We start from the raw sequence: 25427 nt of genomic DNA on the forward strand, positions 1-25427 counted from the left end.
TCATTGAGGTAAAGCTTTTTCAGTTTTATTAAAGGCTCAAAAATATCCTCAGGAAGCGTCTGGAGGGCGTTGTGAGCTAGCTTGAGTGTGATCAGTGATTGTAGTTTTTCAAACACATCTGCGTCCAGTGACTGTATCTTGTTGTTCTGTAGATTTAGCTCCATGAGCTTCTCAGGACCTTCAAAGTACTCAGGATACAAGGTGACCAAGTGATTCTTAGACAGATCTAACTTCTTGAGTTTCTTCAGAGGGCTGAATATTCCATTAGGAAAGGCGCTGAGATTATTTTGGCTGAGACTTAAGTCTGTCAATTTAGGCATTTCTCCAAAAAGTACAGTTGGTAGACTTGTCAGTTTATTCTTCTGGAGAGTGAGACTTTTAAGCTGAGGGAAACCAACAAAGAATCCTTGAGGCAAACTAGTCAGATGATTATTATCCAAAAATAGCTTATTTAGTTTGTCTTTATGAGGAAAAAGATCAGGTGACAAGTCTGCTATTTTGTTTCCGTGCAATCCAATTTCTTTCAAATTTGGCAAATTCAGAAAAATATCATCAGGAATACTGGTCAACTGATTCTCGTAAAGCCGCAGCGTCTGCAGTTTGTTTAGGTTTGAGAACCAGTCAGTAGATACAGCAGAGAGATTGTTTTTAGCTAAATGGAGCATTATTAGGTTCTCGAGGCTATCAAAGATCCCATCTTCAATCGATTCAATCTTGTTCCCATGTAACTGCAGCTCTTTTACTTTTTCAAGACCGTCAAATAAGCCTTTCTCCAGACTACGGAGCTTGTTTAGCTTTAGTATAATCCTCTCCAGGTTACTTAGATCTTTAAAGACTCCCACTGGGATCGATGTTAGTGGAGTGCTGGAGATCTCGATAGACTTGAGGTTTGACAAACCATCAAAAGCTCCAGGCTCAATAGATGTTGTGTTGGTGTTCATGAACTCCACCTTTTCAAGTTGCCGGTTTTCAACAAATGCTGCTTTGGGGATTGTTTTAATCTGGCTATCCACAAAGAAAACCTCTGTCACAGCTGGTCTCAGGAAACGTGGGATTTCTGTTGTAGATGAACTAAAAACATCCTGGTTTACATTGGGGCAATCGGTCTCCTTTGCACATGGTTTGTTTTCAGACAATGAAGACTCAAACAGTAAAGACAGAAAAAGAACAACAATGTGTCCTCTTGACATGCTTATCCCCTGAAAAAAGAAAGAAAAATTAACAATGTACAACATTTGATAATTGAGTAGATTTACCTGGATATTGTTTACAGTTTAAAAAAGTAGTTTAGTGTGTTAATTTGATCTTTCTTACGATAGCATATGAGTGCTCTACTATCAATAACATCATACAAAGCTTTGCTCTGCCAAGTTATCAATAACTCAACGAGCTGTTACATTCAAATGCCAAAACCATACCGTATTATTTCCTGTCCCAGGATGAAACCAGTTGTTACAGCAGTGAGGAGACACACACTAGTCACATTTCATGAGTTGCGTCCTGTAGTGATGTTGGCCAGCAGGACTGGAGAGTTTAGCTGTTAGGCGTGGTGTAACACACTTCTGCAGCTTGAGATAAGAGCAGGTTGCTTCCCTTCTCTGCAGCATGGCTCCAATAGTATTGGAATTAATGCATGATTAAGCTTGCAGCACTGAATTTTGAGCAGTACCTATCATCTGATGTTAGGTTATTCACTCAGGACAGCAGCATAAACTACGGATAAAAGCTTAAGTATTTATCATTTATGCACATACTCTAAACATTAAAAGGGACAGTGTGTAACATTTGAGCAGAGTATAATCACCACAAACTGACTTGGTATGTTTACCTTAGCTTTGAAAAAGCCATTTATGTATAGGCCTACGTAGGGAGCCAGATGTCTTCCAAGGAGTCTGCCATCTTGCATCTTTTAATTAACATAAAAAGGGCTTTTGAAAAATGTACACGATGTAAAAAACCCGATATTAAAGCTGACCCTTCATAGTTACTGATATGATATACCATCTTATACAACAGCAGGTGTACCGTTTCTATTCAGATACGTTTCAGTTCTTGATTATGTTTTTGTCTCTCACACACAAACTCACACATATGATTACACAAACTGGGTTAATTCAATTTGATTTTGTATAGCCCAGAATCACAAATTACAAATTTGCCTCAGAGGGTTTTACAATCTGTACACATACGACATCACTTTACAAAGTTACAACACTTTCAATGAATGTGATAGAAATTATGAATAATGAGTAGTCGGCATGGAACACGATCCAGATAACCACAATCCATGTAAACAGAAGGAGGTAGAGAGGAGGGGCATCAGCAGGGCCGACAGGAGGCACAGCCAAGGAGGCAGGGCCATTGAGGCAGGAGGCCAGGCCCTGGCCAGGGCCAAGGGGCAGGAGGGAGGAAGCTGGGGCAAGGAGAATGAATCTGGCCTACTGTTCTAAGACAGACCACCCCACCAAACACGAATCCCAGTCCTAGACTCCTGCTCAGTGTTCTCAGTTCTGACACTTTATGAATTGTGGGACTTATTTGTTCAACTGGAAAGATATATTTGGACCTTTTGAGAAGAGGGCAATCATTTCAGTAGAGGTAACAGTGCACCTTCATAGAATGCCAGTGATGGAGACAAATAAAGCCCAAACATTGTATTCAATCTACTAGGATATCATACATTTCAGACACATGTTCACCAATTCTTGATGGTGTTCAATAATTTCCTAAATTACTCTTGTTTTCTGAGTAAAAATTGGAAGTTTCTTGGATCTCTGTCTCCCCCTGCTGCAATAGGATGTTTGTTGTGTGTGTGTGTTTCAGTCATTACAAGACAAACAGATTCAACCATTAGAGCCTTTCAAGTTTAACGTTATCTGAAGAAAAAAAACATAATTAAACGGGCCTTGGTACTAAATAATAAAGCGAGCCGACATGCTGCTGTGGTGAAGTGAAGCAGGTCACGTGATACTCGAGTTGACGGCATAGCTCCGCTTACACCTGTACGTGCAATTACATATTTGACAGTAAAAAGCCAATTTGTTATCAATAAATCTAAGAACATGTGATACAAAAGTGAAACCTAATTCAGTCGGCTGACGTTGCTTTGTTTACACAAGCACAGACTGAAACTGTCAGTCGGTGTTCTTCATTTTTTATAAACTTCTCTCTTAAATGTTGTTTATTTTATTGAAATTTACATGTTTCCAGTGATATATTATTGGCTGTGTACAGTGAATTTGTCATAACTGTTGTTACGCTAGAAACAATATGTATCAATATCTAAATTATAAATATCTTCTTATTCTGGTCTGAATGTATTTGTTTTTCAAAACAATTATTTTTCATAGAAGAACCAAGTATTGATAAGAGTAGCCTCTAGTTGTAGGCCACTTTTGTGACTTGCTAAGAAACAAGGGAGGGGCGAGCTCAGGGGTATTTCATTGAGCAACCAGCTACAAACCACTAGATGCCACTACAACGTACACACTGTCCCTGGAACATATACTCTATGGTACTTCAACATTTAGTTATTTATAGCATATGCATCTGTTCCCACATCAGGAAAAGCAGAAACCTCCATTTCACAAGCCTTTATCTCCAGTGTTTTTTAAATTTTAATTACCTTACTTGACCATTGTTACTGTTGAGTTGTGGAGCACTGTTGCAGCAGCTACCGTGCGCATTCGAGAAAGAAAAAAATGATGGATTATCTCTTGTTGGTGTTTTATTTTATTTAGCACACATCAGTCATCACATCAGTCTCATCAACACTAACAACCAAACCAAGTATATTATATTATAGCACTTAGCCTAGCGCACCTGCGCCGCCCCTATGTATATACCATATACATACCACAGTACAGCATCACACACATATACATCATACTCACATATCTCAACACCCACTCTTGAACTCACAAACTCAAAAAAAACAAAAGCACACACACAAAAAACACAACAAAAAAGAACCTCTATGTACTACACATACTCTCCAAAGAGCACTCCAGCAAACCCTTTCAGTCTTACTTCACTTTTTTTGGTCATCTCTTCTTTTCTTGACTGGCATAAAACACAATTGGTCGGCTGGCTTTTGTGTGAATCCATCCTCAGTAAGGCAATTGTGCAAAATTCCAATTCAATTTCGGCCAATAACTGTTCGGCGGGATTTCTTATTTCCCTAAGTATTCTCTTATACCTCTTTTCATCCCCCTCTGGTGGATAATGTCTGGTATGTTAATCTATGGGCATGCAAGCAGTTTCTTGTAAGATTCATGGTTTTCAATTCCATTCTTTGTTGCAGCTTTTGTGTGCACTTGGTTACTCGTCCATGTCACTCGTCGGTGAACGTCTGCTAGTCTATCTCTTTCTAGTCTGTAACCCTTGGCTGTCTCAAACCCTTGGTATTTGTCTCCTGTGTTGTCTGTCCATCTGATCTCCATCACCCCCCCAGTGTCCTCCTCTCCTACAGTCTACCCCATGGTTGTCTTGTTTTTTTGCATGATGATTTTGGTCTTTTTTTTTTTTATTGTTTTGTTTTTGTCCATTACTTTTTGTCCCATTGTTGAGTGAGCTGACCCCCATGCTGCCTCCCCAAATAGCTGTGTAGTCACACACACAGCTCTACAGCAGTCTATCTTCAGTTATGAACTCATCTTAAACACTCTTTTTCATTCTCTTTCTCACCTGGGATTCTTTTCTCTCTTCTGTCTCTAGATGGTCACTTACACTCTATGGTTTGGCACACTGGTCACTCTGTCTGTTTTTTCACTATACCTCTCACTCTTTTCCTACTACCTATCCGTGGTTTTAGTTTCGCTCAGTGGTATCATCATAGCAGTCTGTTGATCTGGCTCACCTCTGTGTGTATCGCTTTTGATCTGCTCACCTGTCTGTTTACTAGTCTGTGTTTGTTTTGTTTGTTTGTTTGTCTGTTGTTTGTTGTGCTTTGTTGTTTTCAGTTAGACCAATACACCAAATCTTCACATCTCTCCTTCTTCCTTGCTAAATCAAGCTTCATAATATATAGACCCAAATTATTTGTGTTTCCCAAATTTTTTTTTTTTTGGATATTTGGGCTTTTTGTCTGCCCTGTACGCTTGTTGTTCTGCCTGTCGTTGGTTGTTAAATTGTTGCTTGTGTTTGTTCTGGTTGCTGTCAGTTTTAATGCACTTCAGCTTGTTTTATGCTACCCATCTCAAAGCACTTTCAGCCTCAAAATCTGCCAATTCTCAAAAGCTGTTGTTGTCTGATGGCTGGCGTCTGATATTTGGTGTTTGAATAATATTATTTTCTTTCCTCAACACTTTTAAACTGACTTCGCATGATGCACCTCACCTTCCTATATTCCTGTGCACCTTCCCATTCTAGCATCTGCTTTTTCTCTTCTTCCTTTTTGTGCCTGTGTTTTTCAAAACTTTTCTTAATTAATAAACAAACACTGAACTGCAAGTATCAGAATTAACTGCCTGCATTGTCCTCACCTCTTCTCAGTAGATACAGGATTGCCAAGGAGTGTTGTCCTGTAATCTGGTTTGCAACTGTAGGAGCACCAGGGTCCTATTTCTGGTTTTTTCAAAACTGGGCCCCTGTTTACCTGACACTGTTTACCCAACACTTTTTTTTGCAACCACTCCACACAACCACTGCAATTTTTCAATACATCAATTTTACACATACACATATGCAACCCATGTGTCTGTTTCTTGCACACAGGCATTACACTTATTATCTTCACATTTGGTACATTCCTTTTACAGCTTTCCATCTTTACATGACACAAATATGGTCTTAATGCATCCGCCACTTCACCTGGTTAAACTTATCCCAGAGTGGCGAAGCTCCACTAAGTCCTGTCCACCACGCCTCAGATCCGCTGCATTCCGCCTGCCTGTGCACCTGGGAGATGCGTTTCCTCTCAGCGTCTGCGCTGTCGCGTCGCGCTATGTCGCATTCCTCAGCAGGCCCTGTGCAACGCTTGCCCCGAGCTTATCGGGTGCCGCTTTCAGCTCGACAATGTCGCTTGAAGAGTGAGCTTTTGAGTCGCTTGAAACAGGTTATGTCAGTGGTGACATGAGTCACCTGGGGGCCCTGCCATCGAACCCTTCTCGCCTCAGAGCGCGCTTTTTGGCCTCTGCATGCCGCTTCCCTAGATCTTGCGTTCTCTCGCCTCTCACGCGGGCTTCACGCCACACTTTACTCCACGTGTTCTGCTTCTTTGTCACATGCATTTGCGACATCTGCCGCCCATGTCTTTTCCGCTTACGCTCTTATCTTGAAACCATTCGCTGGCTCTTGGCTTTGTCTTCCGCCAACCTTCCTTGAGTTTCTTTGTTCTTTTTGCTGCATCACTGTCGCTTCTGTGCTCCAATTCACTCATTGGCGCTTTTCAAAATTCTTTCTTCAAGCTTCGGGCCTGTGTGTACGTTGAAGCTCTTCTCTATCGTTGAACTTCTCAGTCGCTCAAACTCTTACCACGTGTTTTTTAAACCGTAATATCCTCATTTTTAAAACCTCTTTTTGCTTGAGTACAGTCGCTGTGTTTCACCTCTCCACTCTACTTCCCAACTGCCTTCTCTCTTCGCCTGATTTAGTGCACATTACTGAATGCTGTGGTTTTTCCTGCTTTGTCCTCAAATCCTGTATAAGAACTCAGCTTTCCTTCCCTTGTATAATATCTCTAACTTATTTCTGAGGCTTTTCTTCCATTCTCTCAATATCACATGCTCTCTTCTTCCACTTTGCCTTCCCATTTACTTATCGCTTTTCTGAGCGCTTCTGGTCTCAGAATAGCTTCCCCATGCCACTCAAATTAAGATATTCTGCGTTGCGTTACCTCTGCATCGTTGCCCCACTCTCTAGGGGTTTCCTAGTTCTTCTTCTCCTGCTTCCCCCTTTCTCCTCGTGTTTCTTTGAAGCCCCATTCATCTGGTTTCGTCTCCGTCATGTGGGGTTTATAAACTATTTCACTCTTTGGGGCTGCATTGGCGTACCGTTTTTTGTTGCATTTTGAGGTGCTGCTCGTTGCGAGCCATTACTTGTAAGGTTTCTTCTTGATTGAGTTCAGGGACCGTTCTTTATTTAGCTACTTAGGCCCTGAACCAAGCACCTATCAAATGTGCTTCATATAACTTAGCTGAGCACTAATAGATTCAGATAATAGCCAGGACAGCTCAGTCTTTTATTATAGCTTGAACCATATATCATAAGGCTACAGTTACCATTGTCAGACACACATCAGAAACACATTACAGCAACTTACTGAGTTGTTTTGGCTGGCATATGTAATTGCAGGAAAAGCAAAGGGTGCAATATTTAGATTTTATTCAAATGCTTCATACATTATTCTGAATCCCTTCCATTAGATGGCAGTTTTTGTATATAACTGATGTAATGGAGAGGAATATAGTAGTGCTGTGAAAAATAACGCGTTAACTCAGTTAATTCAATTACAGGTTTAACGAGTTATTTATTTTTAACGCATTTAACGCATGCGCAGAATGAGCTTCCAATCCGTCTGTTGTTGGTCGTCGGGACGAAAAAAAAGTCTCTTGCAAAATGAGCTTCCAATACACCACTTCAATCTGAACTCTGTCCGCTCTCATGCAGACGGTCTGTTCATCGGTAATGATCCTTCCGCAGGTTCACCTCCGGAAACCTTGTTACGACTTTTACTTCCTGTAGATCAGGGTCTCAACACGTCGATCGCGACCTGCCAGTCGATCGCGGCGTAGTGTCGGTAGATCGCATGACATTAAAAAGATTGGCCCGCCCCCTGACATGTTCTCTATAGCACGTCTTTGTTCTTTTATTAAACTAAACGTCTGTTGTTGATCGTATCTCCACAGCAGCATGTCATTTCTGTCTCTTCGCGTTGCGTTAACACTTATCGATCTCCGTCTCGTGCGCCACAGAGCTCCGTGCGCGCGCATCAGGACCGAACAAAAAAAAAGTCACTTGTCAATCTGTCCACCTGTCCGGGCCAGTGAGGTTTCAGCTTGCAGCGGTGTCCCCGCCGTCCCTTTCATCACGGCCCAGTTCATGACGAAAACCCACACAGTCAGTTTGCCTCAGCAGCTGCTAGAGGAAGACTAGAGGCCTTTAGATTGTATCATGGTGGAGTTAATGGTTGACAAACAAGAGAAAAATGCTCTGTTTAACCCTCCTGTTACTTTTACATTTACTAACATATTTTACCCTCGGGGTCAATTTGACCCCAGCAATTAAAACCTCCAGAAAATTATTAGAATTAATATTGCTTCCCAAGTTTAAGTGTGAGGTACTTTATGTTTGTTTGTTGACTACCTAAATAGCCCTTTAAATAAATAAAAAAGTTGATATTTCTTATATGTTTGACACAGTGAAAAACAGCCTGGGGTCAAATTGACCCCAAAGAACACCGACATTAAATATTGAATGGGGTCAAATTGACCCGAAAGGTAACAGGAGGGTTAAACATTCTGTTTAAGATGAAGATGTATTAATGTTCCATATGGAAGAAAACTGCTAAATAACTGCTGAGTTGCAGCATCATTGTATAGAAGAATGTATAAATGTATATATCCGTCTTTTGTCATAAATCTCTATGTTCTCACAAAATATACCGAGAATATCGGTAATATGTGATTAATCATGATTAATCCACAAAAACCTGTGATTAACCCGATTAAAATTTTAATCGTTTCACAGCCCTAGAATATAGACATAAAAAAGATGGCTGTAGTTATTACCAGTGATATATTTACCAGTGACTCCATTACATAAAAATTGTAAATGATGTAAATGAAATGCTGTGTCTACTGTCTACTCTGTCTGAAGTTCCTTGTGTTCTTCTGGATACCCCACAAACTAAATTGGTACAATCGACAAAACCAGTAACATACTGGTGATTAAATATCTAAAATATTTGTCTAATGGCTATTTAGTGATCACAATTAGACCATCTTGTTTGCAGTATGATGGTACTTAATACTTTTAGATGTGTTCATGTGTTTCTTTTTTTTAATGTAATGTATACCGTATGCTAGCATAATACTACTTCCTATTCATATAACATAACCTTCATTTTAAAGGAATATGTATACTCCTTTTCACTGCTGTATAATACGTAGATAACATTATATTTACCATCGGATTCAGGGAGGTGAAACTTGCATGTAGTATTGCTTAATTCAGTAAATGATAAACACAAGGTAAGATTTCTCCCACTAAAAGGACTGCATTTATTCAACATATAGCATTTTGAAATTGAAGGTGTTGAAACCATTGGATTTGTGTTACAGTGGACTAGTGGAGTCAAAATTACATGTTTTGATTTTTAATGGATAACCATTTTGCATAAAAGTAAAACTTTCTCCTTTAAGTATTGTTGTTAACACAGAAACCCTTTGTCAAACTGCAATGACTAATTCTGAAAAATTGAAAACTAATACTGCACGCAGTCTTAATTATGCTATAAGAAGTGCACCTTTTCAGTGCATGTGATTCACCAACATTTTCAGGTTGCCCACAAGATGGCAGTCTGGGTGTTTTCACCATTAGTACATGCAATGTCAGTTCTCTTTTACAACACACATGAAGAGGAATGCTGGCTGGTACATCTGATCATTAAAAGTGAAAGCTAATGAATTCAAAAGTTGACTTGTTTGTTCTAGCTGGTACATCTGAATGAAGCTGCCGAGATTATTTCTGTTGCCTCTGAGATTCTAAAATCAACTCTGATCTTCACACTTTACAATTAAACCACAGTAATCATTGAGTACTTTCCCTTGGCTTAAAACGTTCTTGGGTCGCTAAAATTGGGTGGTCTAAGCTACAGCACAGAGTTCTTATTACTGCGGTCTATATTTCCTCTGCCTCTCTTGTTCCTCTTCCAGCACACACAGCTGATGATGACAGTGCTGATGATGACAGTGGATATTACAGCAATGGCGATGAGGATGATCGAAGTATCATTAGAAGCTGCTCCTGTCTCTCCTTGGCCTCCACTGGTGACCTGCTCGCGCTCTGATGTGGGGGTTGACTTGACCGCAGGTGAAGAAGTGCTTTGTCTAGTTGGAGGAGGGGGGGGTTTCTTACTCTTCTCGGTTGAGGTCAACACGGGCTCCTCCGAAGAGCTGAGAGGCAGAAAGTTCTCATCTGCTAGCAGAGCAATTATCTCACCGTTCAGACTGAAAGGTGTTTCACAGACTACAAGTGTTTTGTTGGTCTTGGATGGGTGTTGTGTCAGCCATTTTTTTAGTGGCAGAATATCTCTGTCACACCTCCAGGGGTTCTGCTGCAAAAGAACTTCCTTTGCGACAGTGAGGGCATCTAGACTCTCCTGTGGCAGGTTGGGAAGGGAGTTATTATGCAGGTCTATCTGTCCCAGGCTACTCAGGCCTTGTAGAAACCCCAAGGGTAGGGAGCTGATGGTGTTGTGCTCTAAGGAAATGTTGACCAGATGTGGCAACCCTTGGAAAACCCCAGATTGCAGGGTTGTTAGCAGATTGGTGTGAAGTGATATCTCTCCCAGCTGCTCCAATCCTCCAAAGGCCCCGGTGGATACAGAGCTGATCTGATTGCGACTGAGGACCAGGAGACGCAACTGAGTCAGGTTCCTGAATGTGTCATCCTCTATGTGGCTCAGCTTGTTGTCATACAGCCACAACTCTTGCAGGCCCATGGGCCCAAACACTCCTGGTCCCAGACTCTCCAGTTGGTTTTCATACAGGGAGATCTGGGAAAGAAGGGGCAGGTTTAAGAAGATCCCTTGTGGGAGAGTTGTGAGCCTGTTGTGGGAGATGAACAGCTTCTTGAGTTTTAAAGTGTTGGAGAACAGATCAGGGTGGAGATGAGTGATAAGATTGTCATGTAGGGATAGTTCCTCCAGGTTGCCAAGATCATCCAAACTGCCAAGGGGTAGTTCCTGCAGCAAATTTTTATTAATCCGTAAGGTTTTCAGCTTAGAAAGCCCCATAAATGTCTCTTTCGGTAGTTGTCCGATATTATTCCCCGAAAGAAGAAGGTATTGCAGCTCAGTAAGAGGGTGAAAAGTTTCCTGAGGTACAGAAATGAAAAGGTTCTTACTGAGGTCAAGGTTTTTCAGCTTGGCCAATGGAGAAAACCAGTCAGGGCGGAGTACGATGAGCTTGTTGTCCTTCAGATTCAGAGTCTCAAGCTTCTGTAGATTTTGGAACAAGGTCTCAGGTAGATCTTGCAGTTCGGTGGTCGTAAATCCGATGGCATTTATGTTCGGAGTGGAATTAAATGTGCCGGCGCGCACTTCCCTCAAAACGGTGTCTTTAATCACAAGGATGCTAAGGGTATTTGAAAAATCTTTTAATACCTCTGGTTTCAAGAAATAGATACTGCAATTGGAGAAGTAGAGGGCTGTGGTAGATGAGGGCACATCTGTGGGGAAGTCTGAGAGGCCACTGCAGAGGATTCTGGTTCCTTGACATTTACATCCCTCCGGACACGCCCAAACAACAGCGGTGATCGAACAAAGAAGTAGGAGCACGGGAAGTGTCAGGGGCTGGTCCATGATTTAACCTAGAACAACAGAAATGGCTGTTACAGTCAAGGTTGGTTAAGATGAATCAGATTGATATGGATAGCAAAGGGCTTTGTGAACGGATCATGATCTCAGAAAGATACAGGATGTGAGTTTCCTTCAGTATAAACTCCTTATCATGGACCGTGTTTCCATGCATTCGAATAACTGGCTTAGTCGGACTGAAATCGAATTATCCGTTTCATGTAAACACCTTTGTTCGACTATGTGCGGTCCGACTACGATCCGATTAACACCCCTGGATAACTCGATCCGATCCGGTTGATAATTCGACTATCGCGGCATGTAACGGTGAATTGGATTAGGAACTGGACTTTGCGTCTTTGCGCATGCTTGAGATCCCACCGCCCTCCTCCCTCCCATGTCGTGACCCGGAAGTCGAAAGAGACGATAAGTTGTCACTGCCGGGAGCCTGGCCGGCAGAAAACAAACACACAACGCCAATAGCGCCATTTGCATTCGCTGTACTCCTATTAACATCATGCAAGAATAGTAGAGGGATGTAGCTTCGCCTTGCTCTCTGTTCGCCATCTTTCTTGAAATGTTGATGTTGTTGTTGTTGTTGGTTGTTGTTGGTAGTGGTGAAGAGGTCAAGCGGAAATGGCTGTATCACCACGAGTTGTAATGAAAACAGCGCCACCTATCGTATCGGATAGGACATGCTTTCGGCCAATGATTCGAATTACTCACTGCCATGTATATTGGGATAATAGCAGATCCCCCAAAAGATAGCATAGTCCGACTAAAGCAAGATTCGAATTATACCATCATGTAAACGCACTGATGGTGATGAACGTGGAGTTTATACTGAAGGAAACTCAAATGCAGCCTCACCATTCCTGTCTTAACATAAAATTAGATATTTGTATGAATTGATTCAATGTTGTACTTTGTTGCCATTGGCTTCATCAACATTGCCAACAGGGTTGGCTGATGAACCACTTTGCTTAGCAACCTTTTGGCAATAAAACCATGTATTCAGGAACTGTGTTCAACAGTGAGTTTGGAGCTCACATATAAAGTTTGCTGCAGAAGGTTTTTGAATTAAATCCCCAAACCACAGAGTATATTCCCTTTAGATATGACACAGCGTTTGGTTTACTGCCACAAGAGAATGTTGATGATCTCTGTGTTGTACAGCGCATCTAAACATGACGGACTGCCTGCACACGTTTGAGGCCGTGGTGGAGGCTGTGTTTGCTGTTTGTTATGGAACAGGAGGCTCCAACGGCAAAGATGTGCCAACATGAAGATCTGCTTCTCCATACAAATCCATTCTGCAACTTAAGGTTGGCAAGCATGAGCTGTTGCTCAGTGGTTGAGATGTATTAGGGTGCAGAGAGAGTCTGTCTGAGGAAGTAACTTTCTATAGAGACCAGAATGTCCCTCAATTCGGCCAGAGGAACCAGATTTATTTTCTTTCTTTCTTTCATTCATTCTTTTCTTCTTTTTTCCATCAACGGTTGAGGGTCATATAATATAGCCTTTTGCATCGAAGCTGTTTCCTTTTTTTAATATGTGTGGGATTGTTCTGCTTTCATTTAAGGGGTGGGGTGCTGGGTCCCTGCTGTGAGATGGAAAATAATGTTTTCATTGTTAGTTAAACTATTTTTTAAATGTTGTATTCCCGGCCCTACCAGCACTCCTAATTTACCAGTACTCCTTTCTTACTTTAATTTTTTTTTTTAAATGTAGGTTGTGTTGGGCAACTACTACTGGTCTCATCCGTTTCCCCTATCAAAAAGTTAAAGTTCACATTTAAGTCAGGTATGTGTCCCTGATTACGCAACTACCAGAAAGACAGATGTCTGTTGTTGATCTTTATCCAGTTCCCATTCCCTTGAATTTGTGGAAAACTTTTCAATTTTTTAAATGCCTAGAACAATGGATTTAAGCAGCTTTAGAAGCTTTCAGACACATGACACGTTCTCGCATCACTGGTTATAGAAACAAAATCTGCAGAACCTGACAGCTAAACCACGTTCCCTCTCTGATATTTAATGCGACATCCAACCAAAACCACAGTCTGCTCCTGACTGGGACAGCCTGGAGAGCTCTGCTGTACAGCGTAATGGCTAAAACATTTCCAGTTCACCATTAATTCCTTGTGTTTTTTTTCCCTTGCCATAGCTGAAGGATCAGCACTTTGTAGCTCTTGAAAAGACTAAACTCAAAGTGGGTAACTGCGGTGCCAGAGACCAGCAGTCAAGCCAGTTAAGTTCATTCATGTTTGACATACAAGGTTGATTACCACTTTATCTAACATAGTGTTAAGACTCAAGTTATCCAAAAGTAAAGCACACTTTTTAATTAAAACAATTCCCTTGATTCAGTGCAAACCTATTGGCAGTATTATCGTTTACACATAAATACAGACGTTATTTTTGCATAATAAAGGGTTGAATTATGAGAAGATTGCACTTTTAAGTTAAAGGTACACATATACAGATTGCTGTTATAGCTTAGTAACTGTTATCCTTATCTTTTTTAGGTCCGGATTAATTGTATCTTTCTGCCTCATTATTCTCGACAAGTATATCACAAGTATGTAGCGATCAGCACTTGCTACATTACATTACATGTCATTTAGCAGATGGTTTTATCCAAAGCAACGAACATACAATAAGTGCATTTAACCATGAGTATACAAACTCAGAACAACAAGGATCAAGAAAGTAACATTTCTTCAAGATATGCACTCTGTTTACCGAGACAGCTGGGCCGCTTTGCAGAACTTACCTCTCGTAGTGGCTGACGATTGAGTAAACGGAGAGTGAGCTGGTGTGGTTAACTTTTAAGAACGTCCTCCCTTCCTTCTCAACCTTGCAAATCCTCTGATGAAAGTTTCCAGCATCTGTACGCTCACACCATCACATTTCCCTGATCTTCGTCATCACTGGATTCCTCTCACCAACCAGTTTTTTTGTTTTTGCCCTGAGCTCATGAATTCTGCAGCTCCTTTCTGAGGACTCAATAGCACTGTTCAGCGACCCAGCTGTCCCCCTGCCCCCTCTCTTCCTCTCTCACACTCAAGCTCACATTTCTTGTTAAATGTGGTGCTGAGGGATAAAGTTAGCAAGCGGAGGCCCCACCCTCTGGTGATTTGTGTTTACAATAAGGGTGCTTTAATGGATTTAAGGAAGGGTGTGTTCTTTGCTTCATCTTCAGGCAACCATATGTTTTCGATAATTTAACTGCATGTTTTTATAACAGGCTGGGAATGTGATTTGGTTAAAGACAATGAAGCTGTTTTCTTGTTTTTAATCACGACATTGTTTTGTCTGTACGTTCCCACTTGTTTGGGTGTTCACATTCAGCTGCACATTTCTTTGGTATGATCTCCTCGGTATGCTTGTAAGCCGATGGTTTGGGCAATTGCTAGTTTTGGAAATTCACAAAACTAACAGTTAGGGAATTACAGATTGCAAGATGATCTGAAAAACAACCACACAGTCTGCAAATGCCTGTTTAGTCTGACTTGTGTTGCACACATAATGAATTGATAATCAACCCCATGTGCAGTCATGTTTGGGAAAATTAATAAAATGTTAATCGAATAATTCTGGATGAAATCATTAACTGCTGTTGTGCATATCCAGTATGTGGGTGTATAAGACTGACTGAATCATGAATATCTGGATTGTACCCCAAATAATTTAAGTAATTAAGCAGAAAACATGACACTGCCTCTGAAAATGATCTCTGTTCAGAAAATAGTGTGTTTATTTTTTTCTCAACCTTGTTCATGTAAATTAAATGGGTTTTAGCTTTGGTGCTAACATGTGGAAAGGTCTGTTCTTCAATAAATCAGTGAAACATAAAAGGCTGAGCAGCAAGTGTTCTTCCGCATTTAACATTCCTGAGTTGCCATAAGTAAAGCCATCTGTTCTCTAACGTGACAAACAAACTCACCACAGAAAACAGATAAGGAGGGTGGAGTTAACGTACAGAAAGTGTTCTGGTTTACTTTAAAGAGATTGGAAGACGGCTGTAACAGTCATTAACCTTGAACACATTATCCTCTGTATAGCAACAGTTTCCAGTCTCCAACCGTGATGCTCTTAAAGAGGTATTTGTGCTTATTGGCCTATTACTTCACTGATAAACTGGACATTATGTATGTGTTACAACTTAGGTGTTACTGGTGCATCATGACTTGTTATAGCCTACCCTAGTTCATAAAAAATAAAAATAAAGACTGTTTAAGCGCTGCTAGCTTCATTTCCAGTAAACATGCTGTCAGCTCAGACATTTGGCCCACATTTGGCCTGTGAACTGTAAGCTAGTACATTTGCCAGTGAAACCAGGTTGCCTCGCAGTCTTACAGAAGTTCATGTTCCTCATCTGAGTTAGGTCAAAAGGTCAGGAGACAGATGAAGACAATGTGTAATATGGCAGGATACTTTCCTTTATGTTTCCCTTTTTTACCAAAATAGACAAATATAAATTACAACCCTGTGATAATACTCTTCTTTTTCTATAGCCTTTCACATTTGAGGTGCTGTTCAGTAGCGAATGAAATCCCTGAGAATATTTAACAGTGTTGCAAGTAGATGAGCCAGACTCACAGAGTGAAGGTCGGAATGGCACCAGATTAATTAGTTTACAAGGGTTCCAGTAACAACCATGTATAGTAATACAATGAGTTTATTTGATCCCCAAAATACTTTAAAAAGAATACTTAAATAGATGAATTAGGTATGACTAAACAGAGAACTTGACTGTATGATAATAACACAGAACCATAACAATATTGTTTGGGCAAAATGTTTGTCTCCATTTATATTTTATTAATGTCAAAATGTTTTCTAACAGTTAATTATTGGATTTAAGAGGATTACCTCTACTCTACAGGCTGGTCTGCTCAGACCAAAATTACAAATGGGCTTTGGAAAATCCCAATGAATACCAGGTTAAAATACATTGAAATACACATAAAAGCTGGGTTTTTAAAAAAAATCCTCTTATTTTCCACTGTGGTCAGATATTTCTTGTAAACGCTGCAGTATGATTTCCTCTCCGCATACTCCCCCTCTCTCACTGTCTGTCTATGTGAGTGTGAGTGTGTGTGTGTGCCCACTGTTGTGTGAGCTCAGCGTACTGGAAAGGCCGAATCACCCGTTGCCATCGCAATGAACTTGGGTGTTGTTCACCAATTCATACTCTTTTGTTTGCTGTTTGTTTTAAAGTTCAATCACTTCTCGTGGAATTTGAGGCATCCGTTGTCTTTTTGGGCAGGTTTAAAAGATTTGAAAGATTTTTTTGACAAGCAGTCGAAAAGTCTCTAATGTTTTCGCCCACAAAAGAGTACTTTTCAATATTATTATTGAATGAAGACTTTAGGATAACATTTTTAAAAAACTATTTAGAAATAATTGTCTTGGCTATATAAGTCACGTGATGTTATAAGTGATCTTGGACCTCTGGGAACTATAACTGCCCATTGTTGCGGTTCTGGCTCATAATGGAGGCTTGCTTTGCAATTGTTGTTGAGTAATCTTAACAGTCATTTTGCTTAACAACCTTTTGTAATCTGAACATTGACTAAATAAGAGCTTCCTGTTTTAAAGGATTTTACAAAGATGATGGTGTTATACTTCCCAGTATCCAAATTATGATTCATTTTGGAAATGCATGTTCCTCCCACATTCCAAAAAGATAAGAAACTGAAATAGATAGATAGATAGATGTATACTTTATTGATCCCGCAAGCGGGAAATTACAGCAGGTTTGGTTACAGTAGCTCTCTCAACCACGACTCGTGACCCCACAAAAGTTCATGAAACAACTTGAAATATTCGTAGAAAACTGATTCCTCAAAAGTAGAGCAAACAGTGTGTTTGAGTTGTGATGTGCCTTAATAACGCAGTTTGAAACTCTCACAGCTAGAGGGAAGCTAATCCCTTGTGATCACTTTTGACGACATGGCTTGACTTGCTTCATGAAGCTTAATGTTGCACTCTACATAAAAAAAGGCAGATACATTAAACGTGTATGGATCACATTTTGATATTTCTCGCAGAAACCCTTGACGGCATATGTACTTGGCACTTTAGAAAACAAAAAATGACAGAAAGAACATGTATTTTTCTGTTTATTTTTAAACCAACAATTTAATTAATATGCCACATATTTTCCTAATTAATCCATTAATTGTTTGGTGTACACATCATGTAAAAGTAGAGAAAAATAATAGCACATCATCACATTTGACAAGCTAATAGAGAAAGAATTGAAACCAAATGATCAATTCTCAAAATAGTTGAAAAATATATGTATTTTATTGATAGCTCTATCCAAATCACATCTCTATGTAAATTATATAAAAAATATGAACAAACAAGTGGTAACAACGGTATAGCTGGTGAGAGGGTTACATGCTGTATTATGTACTGCATTTGATTATATGATTTTAACACTGCATTATCTTGCCGTAATTTTTCGATATCTTAAAATAACTCGCAGAAATCTCAAATTCTAAGTCTGACTATCTTACACTTGAAGATACAATATAACACATCATCTAAAAAACCTACACCTCGGGATCTTTGATAAAATGCGGCTTTTGGAAAAGGACAAAATGGCCTATTTTTCCCCCCAGGCCTGATAACATGTTGTATTACCCTGGAAGACGTTCAAACTCAGCCTTCAGCTCCTCCAGGGTCTTGTTGAGGCGATGCATGTAAAACATGGCAGCGAGAATGAGGAAGAAGCCTGCGGCCACAAGAAGGGTGTAACAGAACATGAGGAGCCCGGTCAAGGCTGCATCTGAGGGCAGAAACCACACGTACACCCAGCCCTTGTGAACGTTGTGGTGAACAAACTCGGGCCCCTGTTCAAACACCATTGTGTTATAGAAAGTAGGTGACGTGGAATGAGACGAAGGAGTCTCGCTGATGAGAAGAAACTCCTCGCCAGGCAGAGTGGTGGTGGGAAATTGAAGAGTGGTTGGTGGGCTCGTTGTATGTACGGCAGAGGGTTTTGTAGTTGAAATGGGTGTTTGGATGGTGACGTGTTGGAGAGCTAGTTGAATGGTGGCCGATGTTGTGGGCGGTGTGGTTGTCGAAGCTGAAGTTAGTCTGCTGGTCGATGTTGTTGTGGGTGGTGTGGTTGTCGGAGCTATAGCTGAAGTTAGTCTGCTTGTCGATGTTGTTGTGGGCGGTGTGGTTGTTGGAGCTATAGCTGAAGCTTGTCTGCTGGTCGAAATGATATGTGTTGTTGGTTCTTGTGTAGAAAAATATCTCAACCGGATTCTTGTATTATCACAAAGGTTGTAAACCTCATCATGCAGGGAGCCAACGGTTTGGTGCTGTCGGTTCACTGGACTATCACACTTCACATCATCTTTGTCAAGAACCACACGCTCATTACGTCTTATCCATTTGGCAATACCTCCGATACTACAAACACAGTTCCAGGGGTTGCCACTCAGAGTAAGAACCCTCAGAACTGTGTTTGACAAGAAAATATCTCCTGGAAGATTCTTGAGGCGGTTATTCATTAAATTAATTGCCAGAACACGTTCAAGGCCGTGGAAAATGTTATCTGACAGGTTTTGCAGCTTATTGTTATTAAGAAGCAGGATGTCCAGTGTGGTAAGACTGGAGAACAGCTGAGGATGTAGATAATGGAGGTCGTTGGATTTCAACGAGAGCTTCACCAGCTTAGGAACGCAGCAGAAGAGGTCTGAGGGCAACTCCCTCAGCTTGTTATTAAAATGAAGGTTAAGCCTCTGGAGTCCAGACATGTTGGCAAACAAGCTTCCAGGAACTGCGGTGAGGTTGGTGTAATACAGATACAATTCAATCATGTCAGGCATGTGACCCATTAGCTGGTATGGTAGAGATAATAGAGGATTGTTAGAAATGGTAAGCGTGATCAGCTTGGGCATGTTGTAGAAGCTTTTTTCCGGGATCGCCTGAAGTTTGTTGGAGGACAGTGTCAGCTGCTCCAGGTTCCTCAGTGACCAGAAGACTTGAGGTGGGAGGCTGGTTATCTTGTTAGAATTCATTTTTAGCTCCACAAGGTTGACAAGGTCATCAAACATCCCAGCTTCTAGCACCTCCAGCTTGTTGTTATAGATAATGAGTTTGCGAAGATTAGTCAAGCCGTGAAAGATGGTTGATGGAAACTTCTTTATGGAGTTCCTGCCAAGGTGCAGGAAGGTGAGGTTGGTCAGTCCGTCGAAAATATTGGAAGCAGGACTATTCAGGTTGTTACGGCTCAGGTCCAGTTGCTGCAAATTTACAAGTCCTTCAAACATATCCGGAGCTATGTCCTTCAACTGGTTCTCATCTAAACTCAGCTGCTCCAGAGAGGTCAGAGGACTGAAGACTCGAGCACTGAGGGTGGAGAGATTATTGCACGACAGCTTGACAGACTTGAGCTGTGGAGCAACATGGAAGGCTTTGGGATGGATCGTGTGGAGTTGGCTGCGAACCAGAAGGAAACGCAACAGGAGCGTCTGGTTTGCCAAGCTCTGCTCATTTATGATGTGCATGTTCGTTTCATTAAGCTGCAGTCGGTATGTGTGGACAGGCAGCTGCTTTGGTATATCTGTGATGTTGTCGCCTACACAATCAACATTACCGTTAGACTCACACAGGCAGCCGCCAGGGCAGAGTGAGTACGTGAGGTGTGGCAGTGTGAAGACGACGAGTGTCGTCCACAAGGTGCCTGCAAAATTGAAATTAAAACACATTTTAACCCACTAAATCAAATCTGAAATTAAATACGTCACTAATATCCCATCAAATAACAGAGCTTTGTAATTATCTTTCACTGTTTACTCAAAACACCACCATATTTTACATGTGTCCGTTTTTAATGCAACACTGAAATTAATCGAATATAGAATAAAATAACAATAAAAACATTTTGATTTTTTGTCTCTCTTAAATTGCAATAAAAAGAGCAAACTTGAGTTGGGGTTGAAAGCAAAACAAGTGAAATATTCCACTAACCTCTCATGTGAGAATCCATCATTGTCTGATTGATATTGGGGTCATGTTGCTGGGATCTGTGCTCCTCTTAAAGAGCTGAGCCCCCTGTCCATCAAGTTATCCCGCCCTCTGCTCCAACACAATGCTCGCCCAAAAGTCTGCCAACACGCTTCACATCCTTCATGCTGCCCTTTACCATAACCTCATATCTCACCTGCCGTGGACCTGGAATAATATGACAATATTGGATGAATGCAATGACTTGTATGTTTTACTGATCATAATTTTATCAGCAAATTATATGAACGAGATAATTGTAATTTAATGTCAGAAAAAGTTAATTTAGTGCTCAAGTTATCCCTAATCCTGTTTTTAAAAACTTGCATATTTTACTTATAGTTTAAAATGTCTCTTTAGCTTAAACGCACTTTCACATAAAATGTACTTATTCAGGATTAAAATTGTTCTGTTTTTATTGTTTATGTTTTTACTAACTGTTACCACTGCCACCCCAAAATGAATGACTTTCCAATAGTGTCTTTATTTTTTTCCTTGTATGTGCTGAGTTTTTGGAATGTTTTTATTTCTTGTCTTGTGTCGGGAACAAAGAGACCTTTGGCTCCTACTTCTTTTTGCTGCCGTGGAGTGACACATCGGATGTCGGCTCAGTTCCTGTCGACTTATCTCAACAGGAAGTACTGACCCCACTCTGCCTGCACTCAAACTGAAACAGATAACAACCATTTCTGCATTGAGTCAGTTACGAAGCCCCCCTAAAATAGGCCTAACGACGCCCCTGCCAGATACCAACAGACAGTTTCCCAAAAATGTCAATGTTTCTTACATGAACTCGGTTATGTCACTGTCTCTTAACTTTTTGTTTCTTTTAACTCCTCTTGTTCTGTGTGTTTTTTGTTTGTAACTAAGTATTTATTATGTTGCTGCCTGTCTTGGCCAGATCATCCTCGAAAAAGAGGTTGTTTAAAAAAAAAAATTATCTTAATGGGCATTTGCAAGTGCCTTCATCATTTCAAGTGTTTGATTGTAAATATATATATATATTTTTACCTTTTAAATAAAGGTTTTCAAAAATACATTTAGACATTTAAAAAAACTGGTATACAAAAGCATCCCATGTTAGCTGAGTTTGTACAAAAGTTGTGGATGCGTGATGCATGCTGAGTCAGTTAGCTTCTACCCCTTTGAATTTACGGGATGAATAATTGTATCTGCTATGTGCAAACATGAGCATAGCCGTTAACCCGGGACCGATTTTCCGGTCAGTGTACATTGCAATTGAAATCTGATTATTTATGTATATGTTCTAGTTTTTCTTGTATATTTTCTTTTCTGTCACTTTAAAGTATATAAAGAAAGACGGTTGTGATGGGAACAAGAAGTGAGTGTGTGTTGCTGTTGGCTGCTGAACCAATGTTATACAGCTGGGATATAATTCAAATGTCTCCCTCTATTTGGAAAAAAAGGTAATTGTCCTTAAAAAGAACTAAGTGATAATTACGTGATATGGAATTTGTATTTCCTTTATTTTTTCAGTTACATCTTATTGGCTATTATCTTTCAAAAACTCACACAGAACAGTGATTAAGTGACTAATGACTAAGGAATAATGAATGAATTATAAATTACATTGAATATTTGAAATTTAAAAAAGGAAAAAAATAAAATAATATTACTAATCTACACAACACCACGTAAGGAACCTCCATAGAGCGGTCTATTGCATTACATTTCATTTAGCTGACGCTTTTATCCAAAGCGACTTACGTTCATACACCGTAGACACAGCTAAAGGGAGCAATTTGGGGTTAAGTGTCTTGCTCAAGGACACATCAATAGAGCCATGAGCAGGGATGGAACCGCCAATCCTCTGATTGAAAGACGGACCTGCTAACCATGCAGACACTGTCGCCCCATTGCTATATGGAATTGGTTCTTTGTTTCTTACCTTGCAATAGTTGATATAAAACAAATGAGATTGTTATTAATGTGTTACTATAATGTACATGTTTTTGCAGCTGCAAATGACTCACTGGCTCAACGCAAAAGTCGCAAAGCGTCACATCCTCTGTCATCCTCCTCTGAGTGAGCAGCAGCACTCCCATTAATCATAAAGCACGAGACTCATCTTTGTCACCCTCCTCCAAAAGACAGATACACCTCACTGTGCAGATGTGCAACATGTTGCAAATCCCTTCACTTCTCCACTGAATCAAATATTCGATCATTAAAGTAAATAAGAATAAAAAGTAGATATGAGTAGAGATGTATTCAGAGTTCAATAACATTTGTAACCCTTTTCATCGGAAAGTTATGCAAAAAACGTCATTCAGTGACCAAGTCGGAAATCATTTTCCTTAAAGATAAAATAAAGTGCAGATACACGTTATAATTGTATTTATTTTGTAAAATAAACAGCAGTGCATTCTAAAAGCAGTGACTGACATGTTGGCAGCGGTACAAACAATGTTTGGCACGATTCGGCCACAAGAGAGCAACATAAACACGAGCAGTAGGCAAATAAAACTGTTGTTAAATAATAGTATGTCTTTGCTGTCAAGTACATTTTGTCATATCTGACCCTCAAGTATTTCCAGTGTTAGCTGATTATTTACAGATTAAAGATGTACAGCTACAGTACTTAAATCTCCCATGAGGGCACCTTAGGGCGGTGGAAATGTTTATTGATGACTTTGATTATGGTACAACTCCATATTGCTGGGATAAATACAGTGTGATTATATTACAGGTGTTTTGAGTCTTAAGGCTATGTTGGGCTTCGCAGCAAGATCACAGTTCACAGTGTTCCTCCTCCTCTTGCATCTGTGTCAGACGCAGTACTTCCAGAAGCAAGCTGCAGGCGAAAGAAGCACACAGAATATTAATACTGTGATGGTTGGAATTAATTACACATATTAATCAGTTCGCATGATGCTAATTAATCCGGAAGTACAAATTGAACTCACGTTCGCCCCTCTTCTTAGTCATGGATTTGCCTTCTGCCAAATTGGCTGTGATATCCCTCTCCAGCTCCAGGTCCTCCCTCAGCGCACGCAGCTGCAAGCAGAGATCAGAGGCTTTAAACGCACCACGACAGGTAGACCTCATCTCGGTATCAACACTCCTATTCAATCTAATCAATGACTTTTAGGAAGGAAGTGACCGGGTTTTCATTCAAAGCCTCATGTCTAGAATAAATACACTTTTGTTTTATAAAATAAGAAGATGCAAACACACCAATAAAAGGCGAACAACTTCTCTTCACACTGTGGTTATTAATCAGGGCCACATTTTTTTCCAAAGTTACATCAAGGTGAATCTGTGGATTTTCTTACCTCCTCTAATTCAGCTAGTTTATTGGCCAGCTCCAGACCTGCAGAAAGGGAATTCCGTCATCATCAAAGCAAGGAATTCATTTTCGTTATCTATATTCACCATTGTATTTGTATCCCTCACCTAGCGGGTCATCCTTTTCAACAGGAACTAAGCTCTTGTGTAGCAACAGCGCTAGAATCTTGCTCTGAGGATCGGTGTCTTCTTTCAGATTATAAACATGGTTTCCTGTTCACACAAAGCAAATAAAACTGCAACTTTTAGCTCTCTAAATATCACAAAACAAGCCGACAATGTCACATCCATCACATTGTATAGTCTTCATCTCTTAACCTGAATCCATTGACAGTCTTTCACACTTACCTGGGTTAAATATGCTCCGTCCCTCCACATTTAGCACTCCCTGCAGTAGTAACAAACCCAGGAGTCCTAAGCAGTAGTTCACCACTGTAACCCTATCCATTGTACTCATTGTCCCAAACTATGCTGCACTATGACCACTGCCTCAAGTAAGACGAGAAATCCACTGACTTGGGGCCATCACGTCAATATATTTATCCTCTCAGGGGCCGGGGGGAGGGGCCAGTCAACTCCTTACGTAGTAAATCAATTGCTCGTCATTGTTGGTTTCGTCAATAGGCCACCTTTTCACTTAAATCGTGGAGAGTCTGAGTGAAATGCTGGGGTCTGACGTAGGCGAGGCCAGTAACCCTACATCACTCTGACATGAGCAAATCAGACCGAGAGAGGAAGTTATCAATCAGCCTGTTGGTTATGAGAGACCAGAATCAGATGGTCTTGGCACTTGCAGGTGTTTTTTTCTCTTACATTAATTGCTTCTTTAAATAGACATATGGGAGTGTGTTGGTCTCGGGAACAAGGTGGCAAGTAAATTGGTTCAGTCTCTAAGTGCATGATGGCCACATATGAGCTCCAAATTCTTGACTTCAGGACTGATTTGGAGCTGAAGGACCATCAATCACTGAAGCGGAGCCAACTGCCCAACACCTCTTGAGTCTATTTTGTGCATCGTGGAAACCACCCATCACACCTCCGCCAGAGGAGCAGGCATTGTGCTTGTGTAGAATTTGGGAAATTAACTTGCTGGCACCAATTGAATTTGGCTGGCTCAAAAAATGAGGTAGGAGCCTGGTGAAGTCTGGTGTCTCACACCCAAGATCCTCTTATGAATCCATCACTTTAGTCCCTCAGCTTTTGAAGACACAGCAGCTCAAGGGTTTGATCAAAACTAAAACTCGCAATAAGGAACACCTCTTTGATTCAATCCCCAATGTGTTGTTTTAGTCATATAAAGTCACATTTAATGAATTAATGGGGCACCTGAAACAGTTGTGTTACGAATAGGGGAGCTTATTGTTCATATCAAGTAAATGTCAGCTGCATGCACCATGGCCTTTCTTTTCCTCTGAATATTACAGCAGTGGCGTTCAATGCTTTTCACAAACAGTTTGTTTCCAGATACCGGTTTGACTTTCTATTCCTGTGCAAGAAATATGTGGACCTGAAGTCAAACAGATAATAACTAATTCACCATTGAGGATGGGCGCAGTGACTGGGTG

The 25427-nt window shown here is 40.5% G+C and overlaps 2 protein-coding genes across 2 annotated transcripts; both read right to left on the bottom strand.

Annotated features, from left to right (window-relative positions):
• Positions 1-9192: 9192 nt before the first annotated feature.
• On the bottom strand, positions 9193-20536 carry LOC130194233 (uncharacterized). The gene is made up of 3 exons (XM_056415142.1): positions 20518-20536; positions 18178-20230; positions 9193-11528 (listed from the first exon to the last, which is right to left on the bottom strand). Exons 1-3 carry the CDS (start codon positions 20534-20536, stop codon positions 9812-9814), a joined length of 3789 nt encoding a protein of 1262 aa, XP_056271117.1. The 3' UTR covers positions 9193-9811.
• A 2806-nt stretch (positions 20537-23342) lies between these two features.
• Positions 23343-24310, bottom strand: uts2d (urotensin 2 domain containing). Its single transcript, XM_056414017.1, has 5 exons — positions 24211-24310; positions 23971-24075; positions 23850-23887; positions 23481-23571; positions 23343-23368 (listed from the first exon to the last, which is right to left on the bottom strand). Exons 1-5 carry the CDS (start codon positions 24308-24310, stop codon positions 23343-23345), a joined length of 360 nt encoding a protein of 119 aa, XP_056269992.1.
• Positions 24311-25427: the final 1117 nt, after the last annotated feature.

This window comes from Pseudoliparis swirei, chromosome 5 (assembly GCF_029220125.1).
Source record: "Pseudoliparis swirei isolate HS2019 ecotype Mariana Trench chromosome 5, NWPU_hadal_v1, whole genome shotgun sequence".
NCBI classification, from domain to species: Eukaryota; Metazoa; Chordata; class Actinopteri; order Perciformes; family Liparidae; genus Pseudoliparis; species Pseudoliparis swirei.

Bases quoted from the DNA above. Each gene is read 5' to 3' on its own strand.
- LOC130194233 (XM_056415142.1), bottom strand. The intron at 11,529-18,177 runs GTAATACAACAT...TGTTCTAGGTTA, and splicing joins GAGTTTGAACGTCTTCCAGG to AATCATGGACCAGCCCCTGA.
- uts2d (XM_056414017.1), bottom strand. From the start codon at position 24,310: ATGGATAGGGTTACAGTGGTGAACTACTGCTTAGGACTCCTGGGTTTG. The intron at 23,888-23,970 runs GTGAGGGATACA...CCCTTTCTGCAG, and splicing joins TGAAAAGGATGACCCGCTAG to GTCTGGAGCTGGCCAATAAA. The intron at 23,572-23,849 runs GTAAGAAAATCC...CTCTGCTTGCAG, and splicing joins AACTAGCTGAATTAGAGGAG to CTGCGTGCGCTGAGGGAGGA.